Genomic DNA, 16,576 nt, shown 5'->3' on the forward strand with positions numbered 1-16,576 from the left:
AGAATGAAAATTTTGTGAAATATAGTAAATAAATCGAAATAAACACCATATTTTGGAATGGAGTACTAAATATCATATGTGGATAGAGAAAAAAGAATGAAGGGAAAAAACAAGAAATTGGGTTGAATTTTACCGAGTGTTGCGCCAATACACTCGGTAAAAGATAGTATTTACCGAGTGTTGTGCACTTACACTCGGTAAAACTTTATTATTACCGAGTGCAAATACTTCTACCGAGTGTGACACTCGGTAAACATTTTTGGTCTTTTTTATTTGCTATGAGCGCTTGATGGGCGGAGCTGTTGTTACCGTGATGTTTGCCGAGTGTATGCTCATAACACTCGGTAAACATGTTATGCCGTGACGCCGTTTGGCGCACGGTTGCTATCCTAGGTGACGTGGCACCTCAATACCGAGTGGCTGTTTTTACCGAGTGCGCCCCTTCGGTAAATTTGTAGTTTTACCGAGTGTCTGAAGTTACCGAGTGTGCTGACTCGGTAAAGCGGTCGACTACCGGGTGTTTATGTTTTCTGAGTGTTGGCACTCGATAAGTACTGTTTTTCGAGTGCCTCGACTTTTGACACTCAGTAATTGTCGGGGCACTCGGTAACTACACAGTCTCCGGTAGTGTCCGTTTGAGGAAGTGAATATGGTGTAGAAACGATATGGGTCTGATCGTCGCTACCTGACCTGCTGCAGCCCGGGGGGACAGAGATGGGCTGCCATGGCCCGGATTAATTGTATCTTTGCTGAGAAAAAGTCCATCTGACCTCCTTTAATAAAAGTTTCCACAAAAAAAAGGCTATTACAAAGTCTGATTTACCCCTCTCAATTAAAAAAATCAGATTTTGAGACTCCTCTTTCTTTTGAAACCCTCCGATTTACCTCCTTAAGTAGTTTTTACTGACATGACACCACATCGACCGTCCTATATGGCGCCACATTAGGCACTAGGGAGATAAATTGGACTTCTTATGAGCTACTTATGGCAAAAATAAAAATAAAAGAAATGAGAAGCCAAACGCTATTATATACACTTCTCTTCATAGCCCTTATTTGTAACTTTTTGTAGCTACCCTTTTTCTCCTCATAGATAGTGCTTTTGCTCTATTTGTGCAGCTTCTATGGAAACTCTTCTCCCCGTAGGACCAAGTATGATTTGGTTATATCATTATATGGCATATGTGTTGTCGTTATAGTTCATAGCGCGTGCGATAGACGTAAACTAATTATATCAGATACGAGAGCATATACTAGCAAATAAAAGCAAAATAAAGTCTGTACAAGAATAAAATAGTTTCAATTTAGGCACCATAAGATAGAGCATGATTTTATAAAAATTATGAAATCGGTTTCATAAATTTTCAAGCTAAATAATTTTTCTAAAACTAAATCGGATTTTAGGATATTTAATTGTATAATTTTGTAGGAAAATATATTTACCCCCTAAACCATCAAATCAAATAAGTCCAATTACCTAAACTATCAAATCAAATAAGTCCAATTAACATCTTTGGTGGCTGACATGGTGTGATTGTGTGACAAAACCGCTCAAGGTATAAATAAAAACAAAATTACCAAAAATGCAAATTTATACCAAACCCAGGAAACACATGTGTAAAGTCCCCTCGTGGGCTTGGGCCTTTGCGTGCAGGCGCATTCCACCGCCAGACGTGGCAGAACGGAAGCATCCACGTAACCCTCCTCTACGCCACGCACGGGTGGCGCCTCCGTTCCAAGGCCCCCAAACCGAGCGGCCGCCGCCGCCCTCCCTTTCGTCTGACTTTTTCTCCAAGCTCATCTCCCCTCCCCCGATCTCGGGAGCGACCGAAGCATGTCCTGGCGGTGGGCTCTCGCGCGCCGCGTCGCCGCGCTGGCCGCGACCGGCGGCGGCCGCGGTGCCCAGGCGCAGAGGCTCCTGCCCACCTCGTCGGCCGCCGCCGGCACTTGCCTCCTGGGGCGGCACCACATGCCCCTCACCTCCCAGATTCGGAGCAAGGTTCATTCCCCCGTTCCCCTCCCGTACTTTACCCTCTGCCGCCGGTGCCTGCTGACCGGTGCTGGCTGCCAGCCACCGCGCGCGATGTGTTTGCGTTTATGCCGCGCCCCGGTAGAAACCGTGCTGGGTCGCATTCGCGCGAGTTTTGTATGGACACCGCCATACTGTTCGTGGTATGGAAAAGTCTTGCTTTTCCGTTGTGCTGATACAGGCTCTGTACGTTTTCTATCGTTTAGTAGGTGGTTGGTTGCAGAGGAGCTGCTCTCGTGAGCTCCAGATGGTTGCATGATGCCCAATACCAGGTTCGCCAGGACGGGGCTTCAAGAGCTCAGGTAGGTGAGGCCTTATCTCTCTAATCATTCGTTTTGTGCTGCCCATTTAGTGTGAAATGATCACTTTGTGCCTTTTTCTTTCTTTCAATTTCAATAAAAGGGTTAGGGTAGGGCATAATTTAACATATAAAGTATGAAATGATGGTTGACTTGTATAAATGTACAATGTAAGGCCAGTCTCAGTGGAGAGTTTCATTGCGTTGTTTCCAAGGCAGGCACGCCAGTCTCAATGGAGAGTTTCATTATATAGTTTCATACACATTTAATTCCATGACTCAAAGAGAGTTGGTAATCGTGTCAAGAGAGTTGGTAATCGTGTCAAGAGAGTTTCATCCCCATGAAACTCATTTCTTCTCTTCTTAAAAATCTTGCCACATCATCAAACACGCTTATGTGGCATCTCATTAAATGCAAATGAAACTCTAATGAAACTCCCACTGAGACTGGCCTAAGTCACTGGGCTGTCAGATTATTCAGTTGACTGCGGCTTGTTACTATTTAACAAATGAAGTATGAAATGATGGTTGACTTGTATAAATGCAACGTAAGTCATTGGGCTGTCAGATTATTCAGTTGACTGCAGCTTGTTACTATTACATCTCTTGTTTGAAAACAGTGGGTATCCTTTTTCTAATGCACTGTCACTTGATGGCTTCTCATCTTAAGCCTATCTTGGATGCTACCTCTGCACATTAGTTATCGTATGAACAGGCTTCTATAAAGATTATCATAGACCCAATATGATTCCTTTTCAAATAAATGTTGTACCTCCATCTCTAGATCAACAAAAAGGATAAAATGCCTGTCAGTTGTTAATTCGTCAAAAACTTGTAATGCAGCCAGGTACTAGGATACTGTTCCCAGTTTGACTAAACTAATACGACGATTAACACATTATGCTCTGTAGATCATCTGAAACTTGAACAGGACAAATTGATTTCCTTTCATCTTGTAAACTGTCTTATTTGATGTTCCCAGGGACGAAGTCTCTTGCCTTTGGCAATTTACCATCATGTTGTATGGACTTAAAAGAAAGTTTCGTTCATATTACAACAATAAGGCTTTGATGTTGTTTTGACATGAATCAAACATTATAGTAACCTGTTCTGAATTCATCCTCAGCTTTTTATTTTGTTTGAAATGTGGAAGCTAATGAAGGACAATATAATATATTTGTTATTTTCTTGACTGTAATATAGTCTGAAGGGTCTAATTTTCTTGTGTTCTCAGGAACAGCAAGATCCATTTGAATTAGTTGCCGATGAGCTATCACTTCTTGCAAATAGGTTACGATCCATGGTGGCTGCTGAGGTCAGTAAGCAGTTGATCCTGTTCACGAAAACTCATCTAGTCATCTGTGTAGTACTCATTTGGACTACTGGTAGCAAAGATGATTTGATGCTTCATTGATCTAGTGATGGCCAGAAATTTCATTCTCAGAGCCCTAAAATGCTTCAAAGTTGCATTTGCAGGTCCCCAAACTGGCATCAGCAGCTGAGTACTTTTTCAAGGTGGGAGCAGAGGGAAAAAGATTCCGGCCTACGGTAACTCCTCAATTTCTGGATTATTTTTTTGAACAAATGACTATATTATCATTTTATTCTTGGTTGTTGCCTCCTCTCTTCTTGATCTTTCGTGTCTCTAATACCCTGATTTGTATTGTCAGGTTTTGTTGCTCATGGCATCAGCTCTGAAATTCCCTTTATCAGAATCAACAGAAGGCGGAGTTCTCAGTATATTGGCAGATAAACTCCGCACACGGCAGCAGAACATTGCAGAGATAACTGAAATGATTCATGTTAGTATTGCGGCTGTCCTTCAGAGCCACACATTGCTATTCTGTTCTTTTCCTCAATCTGTTATCTTCTGCAGGTCGCAAGCCTTCTGCATGATGATGTTCTTGATGATGCTGATACTAGGCGTGGCGTCAGTTCATTGAATCTCATCATGGGGAACAAGGTATTCACACATGCAGTATATTAAGCGTATCGCTCCCATGCATTGAGACTAGTTACTTGGATAGTTTGAAGCCCCAAACTATGAAAAGTTTTAGCTTCCAGTGAACTGGTATGCATTGGTGCTCTAGTAGGCAAATAAATGCTTCTTCATTTGATCCCAGGTTAATATGAAGTTAGGATATTTTGAAGTCAAAATCTTTTTGTAAGCATTAAATGAGTTGGCGCTCTCATCTTAAAGTTACAGAAGCACCATTTTGTGTTAACGGACAGCAGTGTTAAGATATCTGTTCTCAAAACTGCTTTCTTTGTGGTTCTCTATTTCTAAACTGGAGAGCTTTCTCCAGTTGAGATTGTCTGACATTAGTATTCTTCAAATATTCTGTCTGCAGCTTTCTGTGCTGGCTGGTGACTTCCTCCTGTCTAGAGCATGTGTGGCACTTGCAGCACTTGGGAACACAGAGGTAAATTGATGTGTCTTATTCATTTGGTTTTAGCAATCTTCAAGAATAGGTTGCGTAGTTTATTTGATCTTCTGATGAAGGGAAATTACAGTTGTTATATGCTACATCAGTTGCTTCTGTGGATGCCATTTGACTCAATTCATATGTCTGGATCTCATTCATGCACTTGTTCTGATCTTAAATTCTATTTCCTTGGTATTCTTCAGTAGCATAACCATGCTTATCTTGTTCTGTAATTCTAGATCTATCCTTGTGGTTACAGTACCAATGTGCTCTTTTCTTGCAAGTTGTTTATAGCACCACCAATGGTTACTACCTTGTTTGTGCAGGTGGTTTCTCTAATGGCAACTGCTGTAGAACACCTAGTTACTGGTGAAACTATGCAAATCTCTACAAGCAGAGAGCAACGACGAAGGTTTAATATGTTCTCTCTATCATGGTTTTAGTTGCTTATAGTCAGATCTAAAATTTATACAAAGAGTTGCAGTTTGAAATTATTGCACATCTTTTTACTTTCATTGATGTATTTATCAGCAAGTTCTGATATGGATTCTTACAAATGCAGCATGGAGTACTACCTGCAAAAGACATACTACAAAACGGCATCATTGATATCAAATAGCTGCAAGGCTGTTGCTATTCTTGCAGGGCACACAGCTGAGGTCTCGATGTTTGCATACGAATATGGTCGAAACCTGGTTTGTAAAACATGTTTCCTGTTCTTTTTCTTGAATTCATTTCCTTACAAGCTAATTCTGTAAACTTGGCTGCTTAGCTAACTTGGTACCATGCAGGGTCTAGCCTTCCAGTTAATTGATGATGTTCTTGATTTCACTGGCACCTCTGCGTCCCTTGGGAAGGGTTCATTGTCTGATATTCGCCATGTGAGAATAACAACCCAAGTTTTTTCATTCTATTTATTTCAGTGGCTGAAAATTTAATCATGTCTATCATCTGAAATATGCATTTATCTTTCTTGAAGTCAATATGATGTCATAATAGTTTTGGCAGACTTCATTAGGAACTTATGGGAGGTCTATAAATCTTTTTATGCCTTGTATTAAAAAATCTTCATTGGTTAATATGCATATATTGTGTTCTGTCTAGCACAATCTGTTTTAATGCATGTTTGTTGTCATCTTGGACATGCCACTCATGATAGCTCTCACGATAAATATTTTTTTGGTGATTGGATTTTTGTTGACGTGTTGACTTCACATATCAGTCGGGTGGAGAAAAGATTCTTGTTGTCTAGATAAGTTGAATATGACTAGCTTTGTTGTTCATATCTTTGTGGTAAGCCTACTGAAATTAGATGTGAGATATGGTTAGGCTAGAGCTTTTATATCAACACAAAAATCAAAATTTTTGTTTGATGGCATTATATCTATTATATCATGGCATTCACTATGCAGGGAATCATTACTGCCCCAATGCTGTATGCGATAGAGGAATTCCCGCAACTACAAGAAATTGTTGACCGGGGTTTTGATAATTCTGCAAACATTGAAATTGTGAGTAATTATTTTAGATTGTGAGCAGGTTTAATTTTTTCAGTCTTCATTTACCTATAAAATACAGACACATTAGGGAATAGTTCTCTCCAAAAAAATATAATGCAAATGTTTCTAGTGAAGGAGAGTGACTTACACGGTGCAAAAGAACATGTTTAACAAAGAGAACTTTATTTATATGGTTTACATATTAGGCATGCTATAAGGAATTTTGATATCTAACTTTTGGACGGACTTGATAGTTTAGCTGGATATTGAGGAACAGTGTAAATCATTTACTTAAGCTCTGGCAGTTATCTCCAAATTTTATTGGTTCTCGTAGCCAGCTAATTGCATGTTGAGCATTTAATCGCTGGGTTTAGCATCACGTCCTTGCACACTTGAAAGTGCATGTTTTCTGTAACAGCATTAGAAAAAACAGCAGGACAGGACCATAAACATAATGGACATCTTTCTTCTTTAAATTGCAGGCCCTTGACTATCTCCGGAAGAGCCGTGGGATTGAAAGGACAAAAGAGCTCGCACGAGAACACGCCGATCGTGCAGTCAAGGCTATAGAATCCCTCCCAGACAGCGACGACGAGGATGTTCTGACTTCAAGGCGTGCTCTTATTGATATCACAGAGAGAGTCATCACAAGGACAAAATAGCAAGGTGTTTGGCGTTCACAAGGTGAATGGAAAGCTGAACCTCGCCTCTGGCCTAGTGTTCCACTTGGAAAATTTTGTATACTTAGGTTCATTGCATTCTTTTCACAGCCCAAACCCCAAGTTTTGTGTAACACATTGCTGTAATTTAGGATTAAAAAATAGCCCTGCATTTCTGGGAGCTCTAGTGGTTTTGGCTGCATGTGGCGACAAAATATATATGTCACGGATTGCAGTGATCACCAGATATTGTGTAGCCATATAAGTGTGGGAGCATTGTACCCAATATACGAGAAGAAACGATTGTTGACTCCTGTCAAGACTCAAGATAGTACCATATGGTATCTGTTAACCATTCCCCTCTTCAAATTTTGGTGGTTGTTTCTCTTGAAATTGTGTGTTGTCAAATCTTCGTTCCGTGGGCCCAATTTTGTAGCCACATTTTGACATCTTGTCTGCTTATATGATCGATATATAATGTGCAATCTGAAGAGTCACATTTGGACATCTTGCCTGCTTATGAGTTATGATCTGTGCAAACTGAAATGTATTCAATCTTCCATAACGAATGAAGCGTTACAAAATGTTGTTCCTGGTCACTAGGTGCCTATATATACCACAGTAGAATGTTTGCATAATTACATAGGCACGCCATGAATTGACGGATCATTTTATCCTGATCGTCCGGTTAACGGGCCTGGCTCCAGAATCTCTCTTTGGCCCATGCAATCGCCTCATCCACCGCAGCGGCGCCGACGCTGTCGATGTCGTCGCCGTCGTCCATCAGCAGCGGCGCCCGCTCCCTCACCTCCATGACCACCTCCTCCAGCCGCCGCGGCGTCCTCGCCAGCGGGTTGGTGAAGAGCGACGACGACGTGGCGGACGGCGGCGAGTAGTAGTACCCGTAGTCGGCGCCTGAGTAGTCGGTGATGGTGGTCTCGGCGGCCGGTGACCGCGCCCCGCGTGCGGCCTGCCGGAAGCTCGGCGCGTTGCTGCTGGTCTCCGGGTTCGACGTGAAGCAGCAGAAGCTGCTGCCCCCGCAGTGGTTCCGGTGGTGGCGCGTTGCCGCCGCCGACCCGCCGCCACCGGCTCTGCTGTGGTTCGACCTGCTTCCGGGGGCCTTGGCGTCGCCGCCGTAGTAGTAGCGAGCTGCCGGGTACGCGGCCGTCGAGCACGTGAAGCTACTATGGTACTCCCCTCTCGTCGACGTCGATGACGGCGGCGACGAGTCGTACCGCCGCGAAGGGATCGTCACCGGCCTGCCATGTCAAGAACGCCACGATCATCTTAGCACTAATGATGATGATGACCCCGATGCACACATTGCTGGGTTACGCATTTTTCACGTGCTTCGATCGTCAAGCTTTGGCACGCACGATCGACGGCACGACTGTCAATGAGCTCCTACCTGAGCCTAGATGTGAACGAGGAGAGCGTGGCGTCGGCTCGGTTGCCGCCGGTGGCCACCGGCCGGCAGAAGCCAGCGGAGGGGAACTCGTCGGAGCTGACCGCCGACGATGACTTGGACTTGGACCTGGACCTCGACCTCATGTGACGACGGGCGCCGAAGATGTCGTCAAAGAAGCCCTGCTCCGTGGGCACGGCCGCCGCGCGCCCGTCGGTGTACGGCCGGCGGCAGAAGGCCTCGGCGCCGCCGTAGCTCGCGTACTGATGGCCTGTCGGGGAGTGGTAGTCGACCGCCTCACCGCCGAAGCTGCGGAGGAGCACGGTGCGCGGCGGCCCACCGTACACGTCCCGGAAGTCGTCGGGGGCCAGGCTCTGGTGGCCGCCGCCGGCGTGCTGGTCCGACGACCGCTGCCGTGGCAGCACCGAGCCCATCGTGCACCTCCACGACTCGTCCATCCTCGATCTCTCTGGCTTATCTGCGAGAGAGCTTTGTGTGTGAGAAATGGAGGTGGTGATCTTTATGCAAAGGCGATCGTTGGAGCTATATAGGCCAACAAGCAGGAAAGTTTGGTGCTTTTGTTTCGTCGGATGCATGTGTATATACACTAGTAGCTCACTCTGCATATATCACTGTTTGTTTGCAGGTACAGAAACGGTACGAACAAGTACTGTTAGCATCTTTTCAAATTGCACATGTTGATCCATTCCCAACTAATTCCTGCTGTAGGAAGCTGATGAACTTTGAACTGTTTCTGAAACTGGTGTTTTATTTTGCCTCTGGTGAAGTATTTCTTCCCAATAGGCAGTAATGCTTATAGTTTATACCATACATACATACGTACGTACGTACATAAACATGCATGGTTAAATGTAGCCAGTCAAACTTTGAAAGCCTGCATGATGAAGTACTCAAATGGCCACAATCATGTGTAACAGCTTGCTAATCCTATCACATGCATGGAGAAGCTGCTGATTCATATATCTATATACCACCATGCATGCATACTGCAGCCTGCTTTAAATTAAGTTGTTACAACATTGTGTGGCTGCCAGAAGGTAAATAAATTGACAGGTTTTGTTTTATGTTGCTTAGCTGTTGATGTAGTTTGGGACAAGATAGTTAGATGAATAATGATGTATGCAACAGGTGAGTAGCCAATGGACTGACTGGCATTACCTTTTGTAGGGGAGGGAGGCATGTGATATGGGATGATTGTGTTCTGCTACCCTCTTTGTAAACAGAGCATCATGGTGGTTGATCCATGGCCTCATTCTTCCAATCTCCTCACTCTTCATTCTCATGTTTTTTTTAAAAAAAAAAATCTACTCCCCGTTCCACTTCACACTACTACTCCTTTTTGTTTTTTTTATTTTGGTGCTTTTGCACTGTGGCACTCAACTATGTTATCACTACGATTAGAATTTAAATGTGCTATCAAATAATTACCCATATGAAAGCTTGACAGTCCAGGACCAATCCAGTGTTCATGGAAAAGGCTAACCAGGCAGAGACAGATCAAAGTGGCTAATCACTCTAGCATCACGCAAACCTTTTCCTTTTTGGACCAAATTAACACCAAGCATAGTCTGTCTGCCTCATGTTTAAACAACACTAGCAACTTGAGGCACTACAACTCAGGAGCAGCTCACGATTAGGCTGCAAATCATGTGGAGTGTGCTTAAAGCTGTAGCTTAGGGTACTAAAAGTGAGCTACAACTTGTGACTGCAGATGCCACTACACATCGTGCATGTTTAACAACTCCAGCAAAATCTTGGCCAGAATCACATGGATGTTTATTTAATTTACTGCCCTGAGAAGCAATCCCAGATCCAAATCCATCTGTGCCTCCCTGTATGTATGATCTATGGAGATCATGATATATCTCCATGGATCCACAGCAGCTCAGCATGTAGCTAAAAACTATCTGCATATCAGCTTATTTCTGGCATAAAAACCCGAGATCTTTCCTTCTCAAAAGAACATCTTTTTTTTTTTTTTTTGCTGCTGGCGCTGGACCCCATTGGCGCTGGACCCCATTGTGTTCTTCCTATGATCAGTCAGTCAGTCACAAATTCAGAGCATGCAGATCAGGTATGTCTGCTCATTCATTGCCCATCATGAATCCCAGTCAAATGTCGAGCTTGACTCCATGCGCATGCATGCACTTTTCATTCACGGACAAATGACATTTCAGAGTGAAAAATTGAGGCTCCAGACTAGATCAAGTGTGTTAGTAGTTTGTTTGGGTAATCGATTAGTCTTGGCGGCTATAAAGTATAAATACGTAGCCGCATCATCGATTGTAATTAATCAGCAAGAAGAACTGGCCCTGAGATTCGTGCTCATGCATGCTCTGTCAGAACTCGGAAGAGCATTGCCATACCTATAACTGTAAGGCTCTCAACATCTAATAACAATGGATAAACAAGCTCAGTTAACGACGACTTAAAATACTCATCTGGTAAAAATGTGGTGATCCTTTCAGATTCAGGTAGGCTGCAGCAAGAACAGTGGCGGCGTAGCTCTCTGCCAGCAGCCCAGCAGGCAGCTTCTTGCAGTTGCAGGGGAGCAGACACACACAGACAGGCTCAAGGACGGGAATGATTCGGTGTCCCACAAGGCGCGAGCTGGCCAGGCAACGATTGGAGCGAGGGGGCAGCGGTGATGCGCATGATTCGCCGGTGTCCCCCTCGCCGGCGGCAAAAGCTCGCGGCGCCAACATTTGTGCGAGCAAAGGAGGAGCAGCGCCGCAGCAGGCTGGGTCTTTTGTTCTCAAGCTAATTTTCTGAAAAGAAGCCTAAAGAAGGCGAGCAGGAGAGCAATCTACGCAAAGCGCCATGATAACCACTGCAATTTGTGGGGGCGTCAGTCATGGAGCTAACTAGTGGAGTGGAGGTGCAACATAACCAAAAGACGAAATCTTTCACTTGAAATTTAGACGAAATCTTTCACTTAAAAAAACAGATGTGCATGCATTTATGACTCATCTCTATGTTTTTTTTTAAAAAAAAAAGAAAGATAAAAAAGGGGCAAAGGGAGGAACATTTAGGTGTGCATCTTGAGGTGAGACACTGAATATGCCTGCAGAGAGGTTTCAAAATCTAACTTTATAGATTGTTAATGATCCTTGGAGAACATGTCGAGCAAATCGGCATACCTGTTACGCAGCTTTGAGAGACAAGATCATGATGATGCACCACAAACTAGCAACATGCATTAGTGGCAGAGGAATGGAACACCATGGCCCCTTTTGAGCTTCTGATACCTCCATCGCAAGCATGCATGTGGACCACACACCAGCAATGTTCAGAGCAGAGAGGGGTAACCACCACACCAGTCCCACCAGACGAGACGAGACCAAACCGTGCCTGCGAATTGCAAAGCTTTCCAGGCTTTAAAAGAAGCAAGAGCTCAGCTTTACACACACATGTACAAGAGACCAAATTACACCTTTCAACTTTTTCACTTTTATGTGTACATGCTTATACACACACTCATCATAAAAGAAAATTTTAGAGCTTTCGTCATAAATGAATAGGCGGCTCTGACAGCCCAAATGCTAGAGGCTCGTCCTGAAGTTGGTGCTGGCAGTAACTGAAGAATTCATGCAAGACAATGAAAGAATACAGAGCTAAATGGACCGCTCATGCTAACCTCACCTTTCGTCCAATCTTGTGCATGCTTCTGACGCAGTTTTGTGAGATTAGTTTAGTCAGTTTGGTTCCCAAATTGACACTAGAAAGGAAGTGAGGTCGTCCCGTCATTGTCGTCGTCCATATATACGAGATATGACAGCAGGAAGTGAAAGATCCAAAACAAAGCTTTTGCCTTTATATTAGGGCTTTCTGTGCAAGATGCCTTCGTGAAGTTCGTAGCTTTCTCTTCTTTAATGGTGTATGTGCAAAGGTGAGGCAGAGTTGTAAGACAGGACGTAGCTCATGTGGACTTTGTAAAGTTCATGCATCGGCAAGAGGAAATATGCACGAACTTTAGTAGCTATTACTAGCTAGTAGGCTATGTTGAAAACCATGGATTGGAACCATGCATGGTGATCTGATGAGACGAGACTAAAGACACATTTCACAGAGATTCGAATTCTCAAAGAAATGTTTTCGGAGAGAAGCTAATAATTTTGATTCTCCTATGAAACTAGTTTTTCTATAAGATCAAGAAAAGGGACTATATGCTATGGTACGCTACTACAACACATGGGCTCTTCTGTGAAGATTATATATTGACATTAACATTTTTATCATAGTACCTAATCTATAATGTCTTAGTCATGAAAACCCTGTCGTCACAGAAGATGCGTCTCTACAGCAAAAAAGCATCATTGATTTAGTGATGAGTCCATTATCGTCATAAACGATATTGACGCTCAAAATCATCATAAGGTTATAATATAAACCAACCCATTGCCAGATGGATGGCCACGTGGCAAGTGACACGGCTGCTGACGTGGCAAAGATGTTATGACAAATTGCATCGTCATAATTCTATTTGGGCAGATTTCAAAGGCTATTTTATTTGGGATTGGGCCAACTAAATTATGGTTTGGGCTAATTTATGTGCCCATATCATTTCAGCGTAGTCCAATTAAAGGCGCGTTCTCGATTGGGCCAAACTGAATATGAGTTTTTTTTTTTTTTTTGCTTTGCTTTGCTTGTGGCCCAATCCGATTGTCACGTGATAATCATGCCCATAATTTGACATAAATGAGAATTTTGGCCCAGCAAATAAAAGAAGACAGTATGTTGTCAGATTATGTGATGAATGGACCGGGCCCATGGTTTTACTAGACCGTGAGGGAGATGTGAAGCGCGGCCCGGTCCATGGTTGTAACGGGCCGTAATCCCTACCTATGCTGTGGGACTCTGACTTGACTGGGCTGACTCCTCTACAAAATTCTTCCGGGCCAACTTCCCTCAATCTAGGCAAAAGTAATAAGCCCAATTCAAGTGTTTAAATGATGGTCAATATACAAAGGCCCATGTGCATTATGGGCCAAATGTGAATGGAAGCACTGAATTAGTCTATTTTTCATGTGCATTATGGGCCCATGGTTTTACCCACAGAGTCTATTTTTATTTGAAACGATTATTCACTGAATTAGTCCATCTGAATCCAGTCCACGGACATCCCAAGCTAAAAATGCCATTGCCATGGCAGGAGATGGACACGTCGAGCATGTATGGTGCATGGCATGGATGGAGCAGCTGGGAGTGATCTCATCCATCTCCATGACACTGCTACTATCTGCATCTGTCATACTGCAGCTTTGACCGAGACGCTCGGGCGCGCCTGAACCTGAAGGGAATCTTTGGCTCCTGCAGCCCCTGCTTGTGCTTGGTGCTGCCTCCGTCGTCTCCTCGACCGACGACCGCGAACCTGCAGTTCATCAGACTGCCACGGCGTGTGCATGGGTTGGTTGCACACGACACGGCACACCCCACTGACACTGAGCACCACCGCGGCGGCCGAGACGAGACGACATGTCCATCCATGGGTGCGTTCGTCCATGCCTAACCCCGCGCTGCACGCTTTCTGCCGCCCGCATCTCCATCTTTATGGCTGGCTGCGCGCACTGTTGCCGCACATGCACTGCACACTGGGCTCCATGCCTCCATGGAGCTGACCACGGTCGGAGCTCAGTCGCCTCGCTCGCTAGCTGAAGATGAACAGTCCAATCCAAGGATCATGCACCTCCGGACGGACTGGATGGTCCAGCCTGCCATTGTGTAGTAGAACAGCAGTTTGAAGCACTGCGGTCTGCGTCGTGTCCAGGTTCAAATCACCTACTGTAGCTCTGTATATTCATGGCATGGGACACACGCACAGCTTGTAATGATAGTATAAATAATCAGTCAGAGACTCCAAGTGATCGGTAGGGCAAAGAACAGGGTATATGCCAGTATTATTATATCAAATATGGTGATCAATGCCTGGTTCTTGGGCCGAATGAATGAATGAGAAAAGGGAGCCCCTTTTGATATGCTGCATGGTTGCAAGCTGACAGTGCTGAGGTGTGGAGCACCGGCCGGACAGCGGGGCCCTGCCCAGGATCCGGGCCATGTGTCCGGATTTTCTTGGGCTGCCACTGGCTTTTGGATTTTACTATCATTTCTCAAGTGTTTTTTCTAAGCGGTCTGCGTGGCCGCTTGTCTGCCTCTGCCAGCCTCGCTCGTCCTCGTCCTCGTGTGGTAGGTTCCGCCGTCGCCGCGCTGCTGCGTCAGCCATATATGCCGGGCTCTTCCGGTGCTTGCTTGCCGCGCCGGCCGTGTTCTCTTCTTCTTACTGTCCCCGTCTACATTACATGTAGCAATAGCAGCACGAGGTGGGAATGTTGGCAAATCGATCTGTGTTGTTATTCACCCGGCGGCTGGCCTCGATCGATCTCGCTCGTTTCATCCAGAGACGCAATGCAGGGCGTTTGTTGAAACATGCATGGTCCATGCATCCAACGGCGTGGTATGTGGACGCAGTAGACATATATGCAGAGGGACCATGCTGCCTCCATGCACGCGTGCGATGAAGCAGCACAGAAGGAGCTAGCACTTCGCAGTTCACAGTTCACACGGCGGGGAGAGGCCAAGGACAAGCAGACGATCGAGGCCGCTAAAGCCGACATGCGGCCTCTGGCCCATGCTGTGCTTTGCTTGCTAGCTTGCGCACGCCGGGCGTGGGCTACTGCTAGCTGACGACCGGCCGCCGCCCGCCGCCGAGCAGCACGAGGACAGGATGCGGAGGTACACACGGTGAGAACCCAAGGACGCGGGGGCGTGCCGTGGAATTGCCTTGCCTGCGAGAAACGTTTCATTTTCAACGCCCGCCGGCATGTCTCGTGTCACTCATCGCGTGTGGTGTTTCCGTCAGACATGCAGGTGCAGATGAATCCAGACGACGATGGTTGCAGATGTTTACCGAGAAATTAAAGATTCAGAGAATTTGCGTGTGTGAGAGGAAACTAAAAGGTGAATCATCAGGCACCGGATCCACCGGAGCTATCATTGCTTTGCCGCCATCTGAGCACCGGATCCACCCAGCGATTATATACTGAGCGTGCACGATGCCACTTAAACTACTCTAGCAGTACTTTTTAGCCAATAAACAGTATTTTTCTCTCACAACAAATCAGCGTAAACAACAGCATAAGTCAAATAGCGATCGTGGAGAGGCGTCAGCCGGGAACCATGCAGGTCGCGGCAGGCAGGCAGGTCGGCAGCGGATTGGGCAGCGATGGGGCGTGCCCTGCTTGCATGGCTGTGTCTGCCTGCTAAGGCAGGCAGGCCGGCAGCGGATGGGCAGCGATGGGGCGTGCCCTGCTTGCATGGCTGTGTCTGCCTGCTAACTAAAACCCCATAGGGGACACTGATTCCCTCCTAATCATCATCACTGTCTCTAGACCACTCCAAAACAGGAGGGCATGCAATGCACCCAGAGAGAAAAAAAACATATTTTTATTTAATATAAGCACTCCTCCAGCTTGTATGATGCACCTGTGTCCTCCTAGTGTCTATCACAAAGGCCGGCCGGCCGGGCCCACCTAGCTGGTGTATGATATTAGGGCACTGTCCCCGTCATGCAAATGCTGGCTTAATATACTATATATATATAAACCTTTGCAGATTATTTTTAATCTGCTGATTCTATTTTATATTTTCTTTTGGACCTTCATGTGGCTGTTGTTATCAGCCTAATTCCCCTAATCCCCTCCTTGCTGGGACAGAGTGAGGTAAGCCCTTCTGGCTTTCTGCAATATATATATAGGAGTATTATATATGACAGAATTAAGCTGTGGTGTCACTTCAGATTACACTATGATTAGTTGGACCCGTGCGGCTGTTCATGCCTGAGAATTAGGGTTCCATTTGCGAGGGTGGAGCAGTGCTCCACAGGCTTTTGTTTCAGAATGTCCTGCACCACTGCCATATCTACTAATCAATTCATTTGACCCACGCTTTTGGTGGTGCTTTCAGAGGATAGGTATCATTAAGTGGCGCTCCGAGTCTGCAAGTACTGTAGTTGATTAGCCACATAGGGATATCAATAATCACTGAATCCTAACCTGAAACTGGACTGGGACTGGACTGGACTGGGGATTACTGCTCAACGACAGGAACATGCACGCATGAAAATGTGTTTGCTGCTGGATTATATTGGTTATTAATTATTGGCTAAAGCGTTTATTGGCCGCTGCTCCATGCATGTTTGTTTTTTAATAGTAGCTTGCTTGCAATGATGGAGCCAGCTCTTTGA

The 16,576-nt window shown here is 45.2% G+C and overlaps 2 protein-coding genes across 6 annotated transcripts; one reads left to right on the forward strand and one right to left on the reverse strand.

Annotated features, from left to right (window-relative positions):
- Positions 1–1,689: 1,689 nt before the first annotated feature.
- LOC136520515 (solanesyl-diphosphate synthase 1, mitochondrial-like) lies at positions 1,690–7,336 on the forward strand. Of its 5 annotated transcripts, none has more exons than XM_066514057.1 (12): positions 1,690–1,999; positions 2,239–2,331; positions 3,568–3,642; positions 3,804–3,875; positions 3,998–4,129; positions 4,204–4,290; positions 4,679–4,750; positions 5,080–5,165; positions 5,316–5,448; positions 5,545–5,634; positions 6,166–6,264; positions 6,735–7,336. In XM_066514057.1, exons 1-12 carry the CDS (start codon positions 1,835–1,837, stop codon positions 6,912–6,914), a joined length of 1,284 nt encoding a protein of 427 aa, XP_066370154.1. In that variant the 5' UTR covers positions 1,690–1,834; the 3' UTR covers positions 6,915–7,336. The 5 variants fall into 5 exon arrangements, with proteins under 5 accessions (XP_066370154.1, XP_066370153.1, XP_066370157.1 ...); XM_066514056.1 differs by having other exon boundaries at positions 3,562–3,642; positions 6,735–7,335; XM_066514060.1 differs by having other exon boundaries at positions 1,860–1,999; positions 2,236–2,335; positions 3,562–3,642; positions 6,735–7,332.
- Positions 7,337–7,559: 223 nt separating this feature from the next.
- LOC136519760 (uncharacterized) lies at positions 7,560–8,774 on the reverse strand. Its single transcript, XM_066513131.1, has 2 exons — positions 8,320–8,774; positions 7,560–8,170 (listed from the first exon to the last, which is right to left on the reverse strand). The coding sequence occupies exons 1-2, from the start codon at positions 8,772–8,774 to the stop codon at positions 7,600–7,602; spliced, it is 1,026 nt and encodes a 341-aa protein (XP_066369228.1). The 3' UTR covers positions 7,560–7,599.
- Positions 8,775–16,576: the final 7,802 nt, after the last annotated feature.

This window comes from Miscanthus floridulus, chromosome 18, assembly GCF_019320115.1.
Source record: "Miscanthus floridulus cultivar M001 chromosome 18, ASM1932011v1, whole genome shotgun sequence".
In the NCBI taxonomy this organism is placed as follows: Eukaryota; Viridiplantae; Streptophyta; class Magnoliopsida; order Poales; family Poaceae; genus Miscanthus; species Miscanthus floridulus.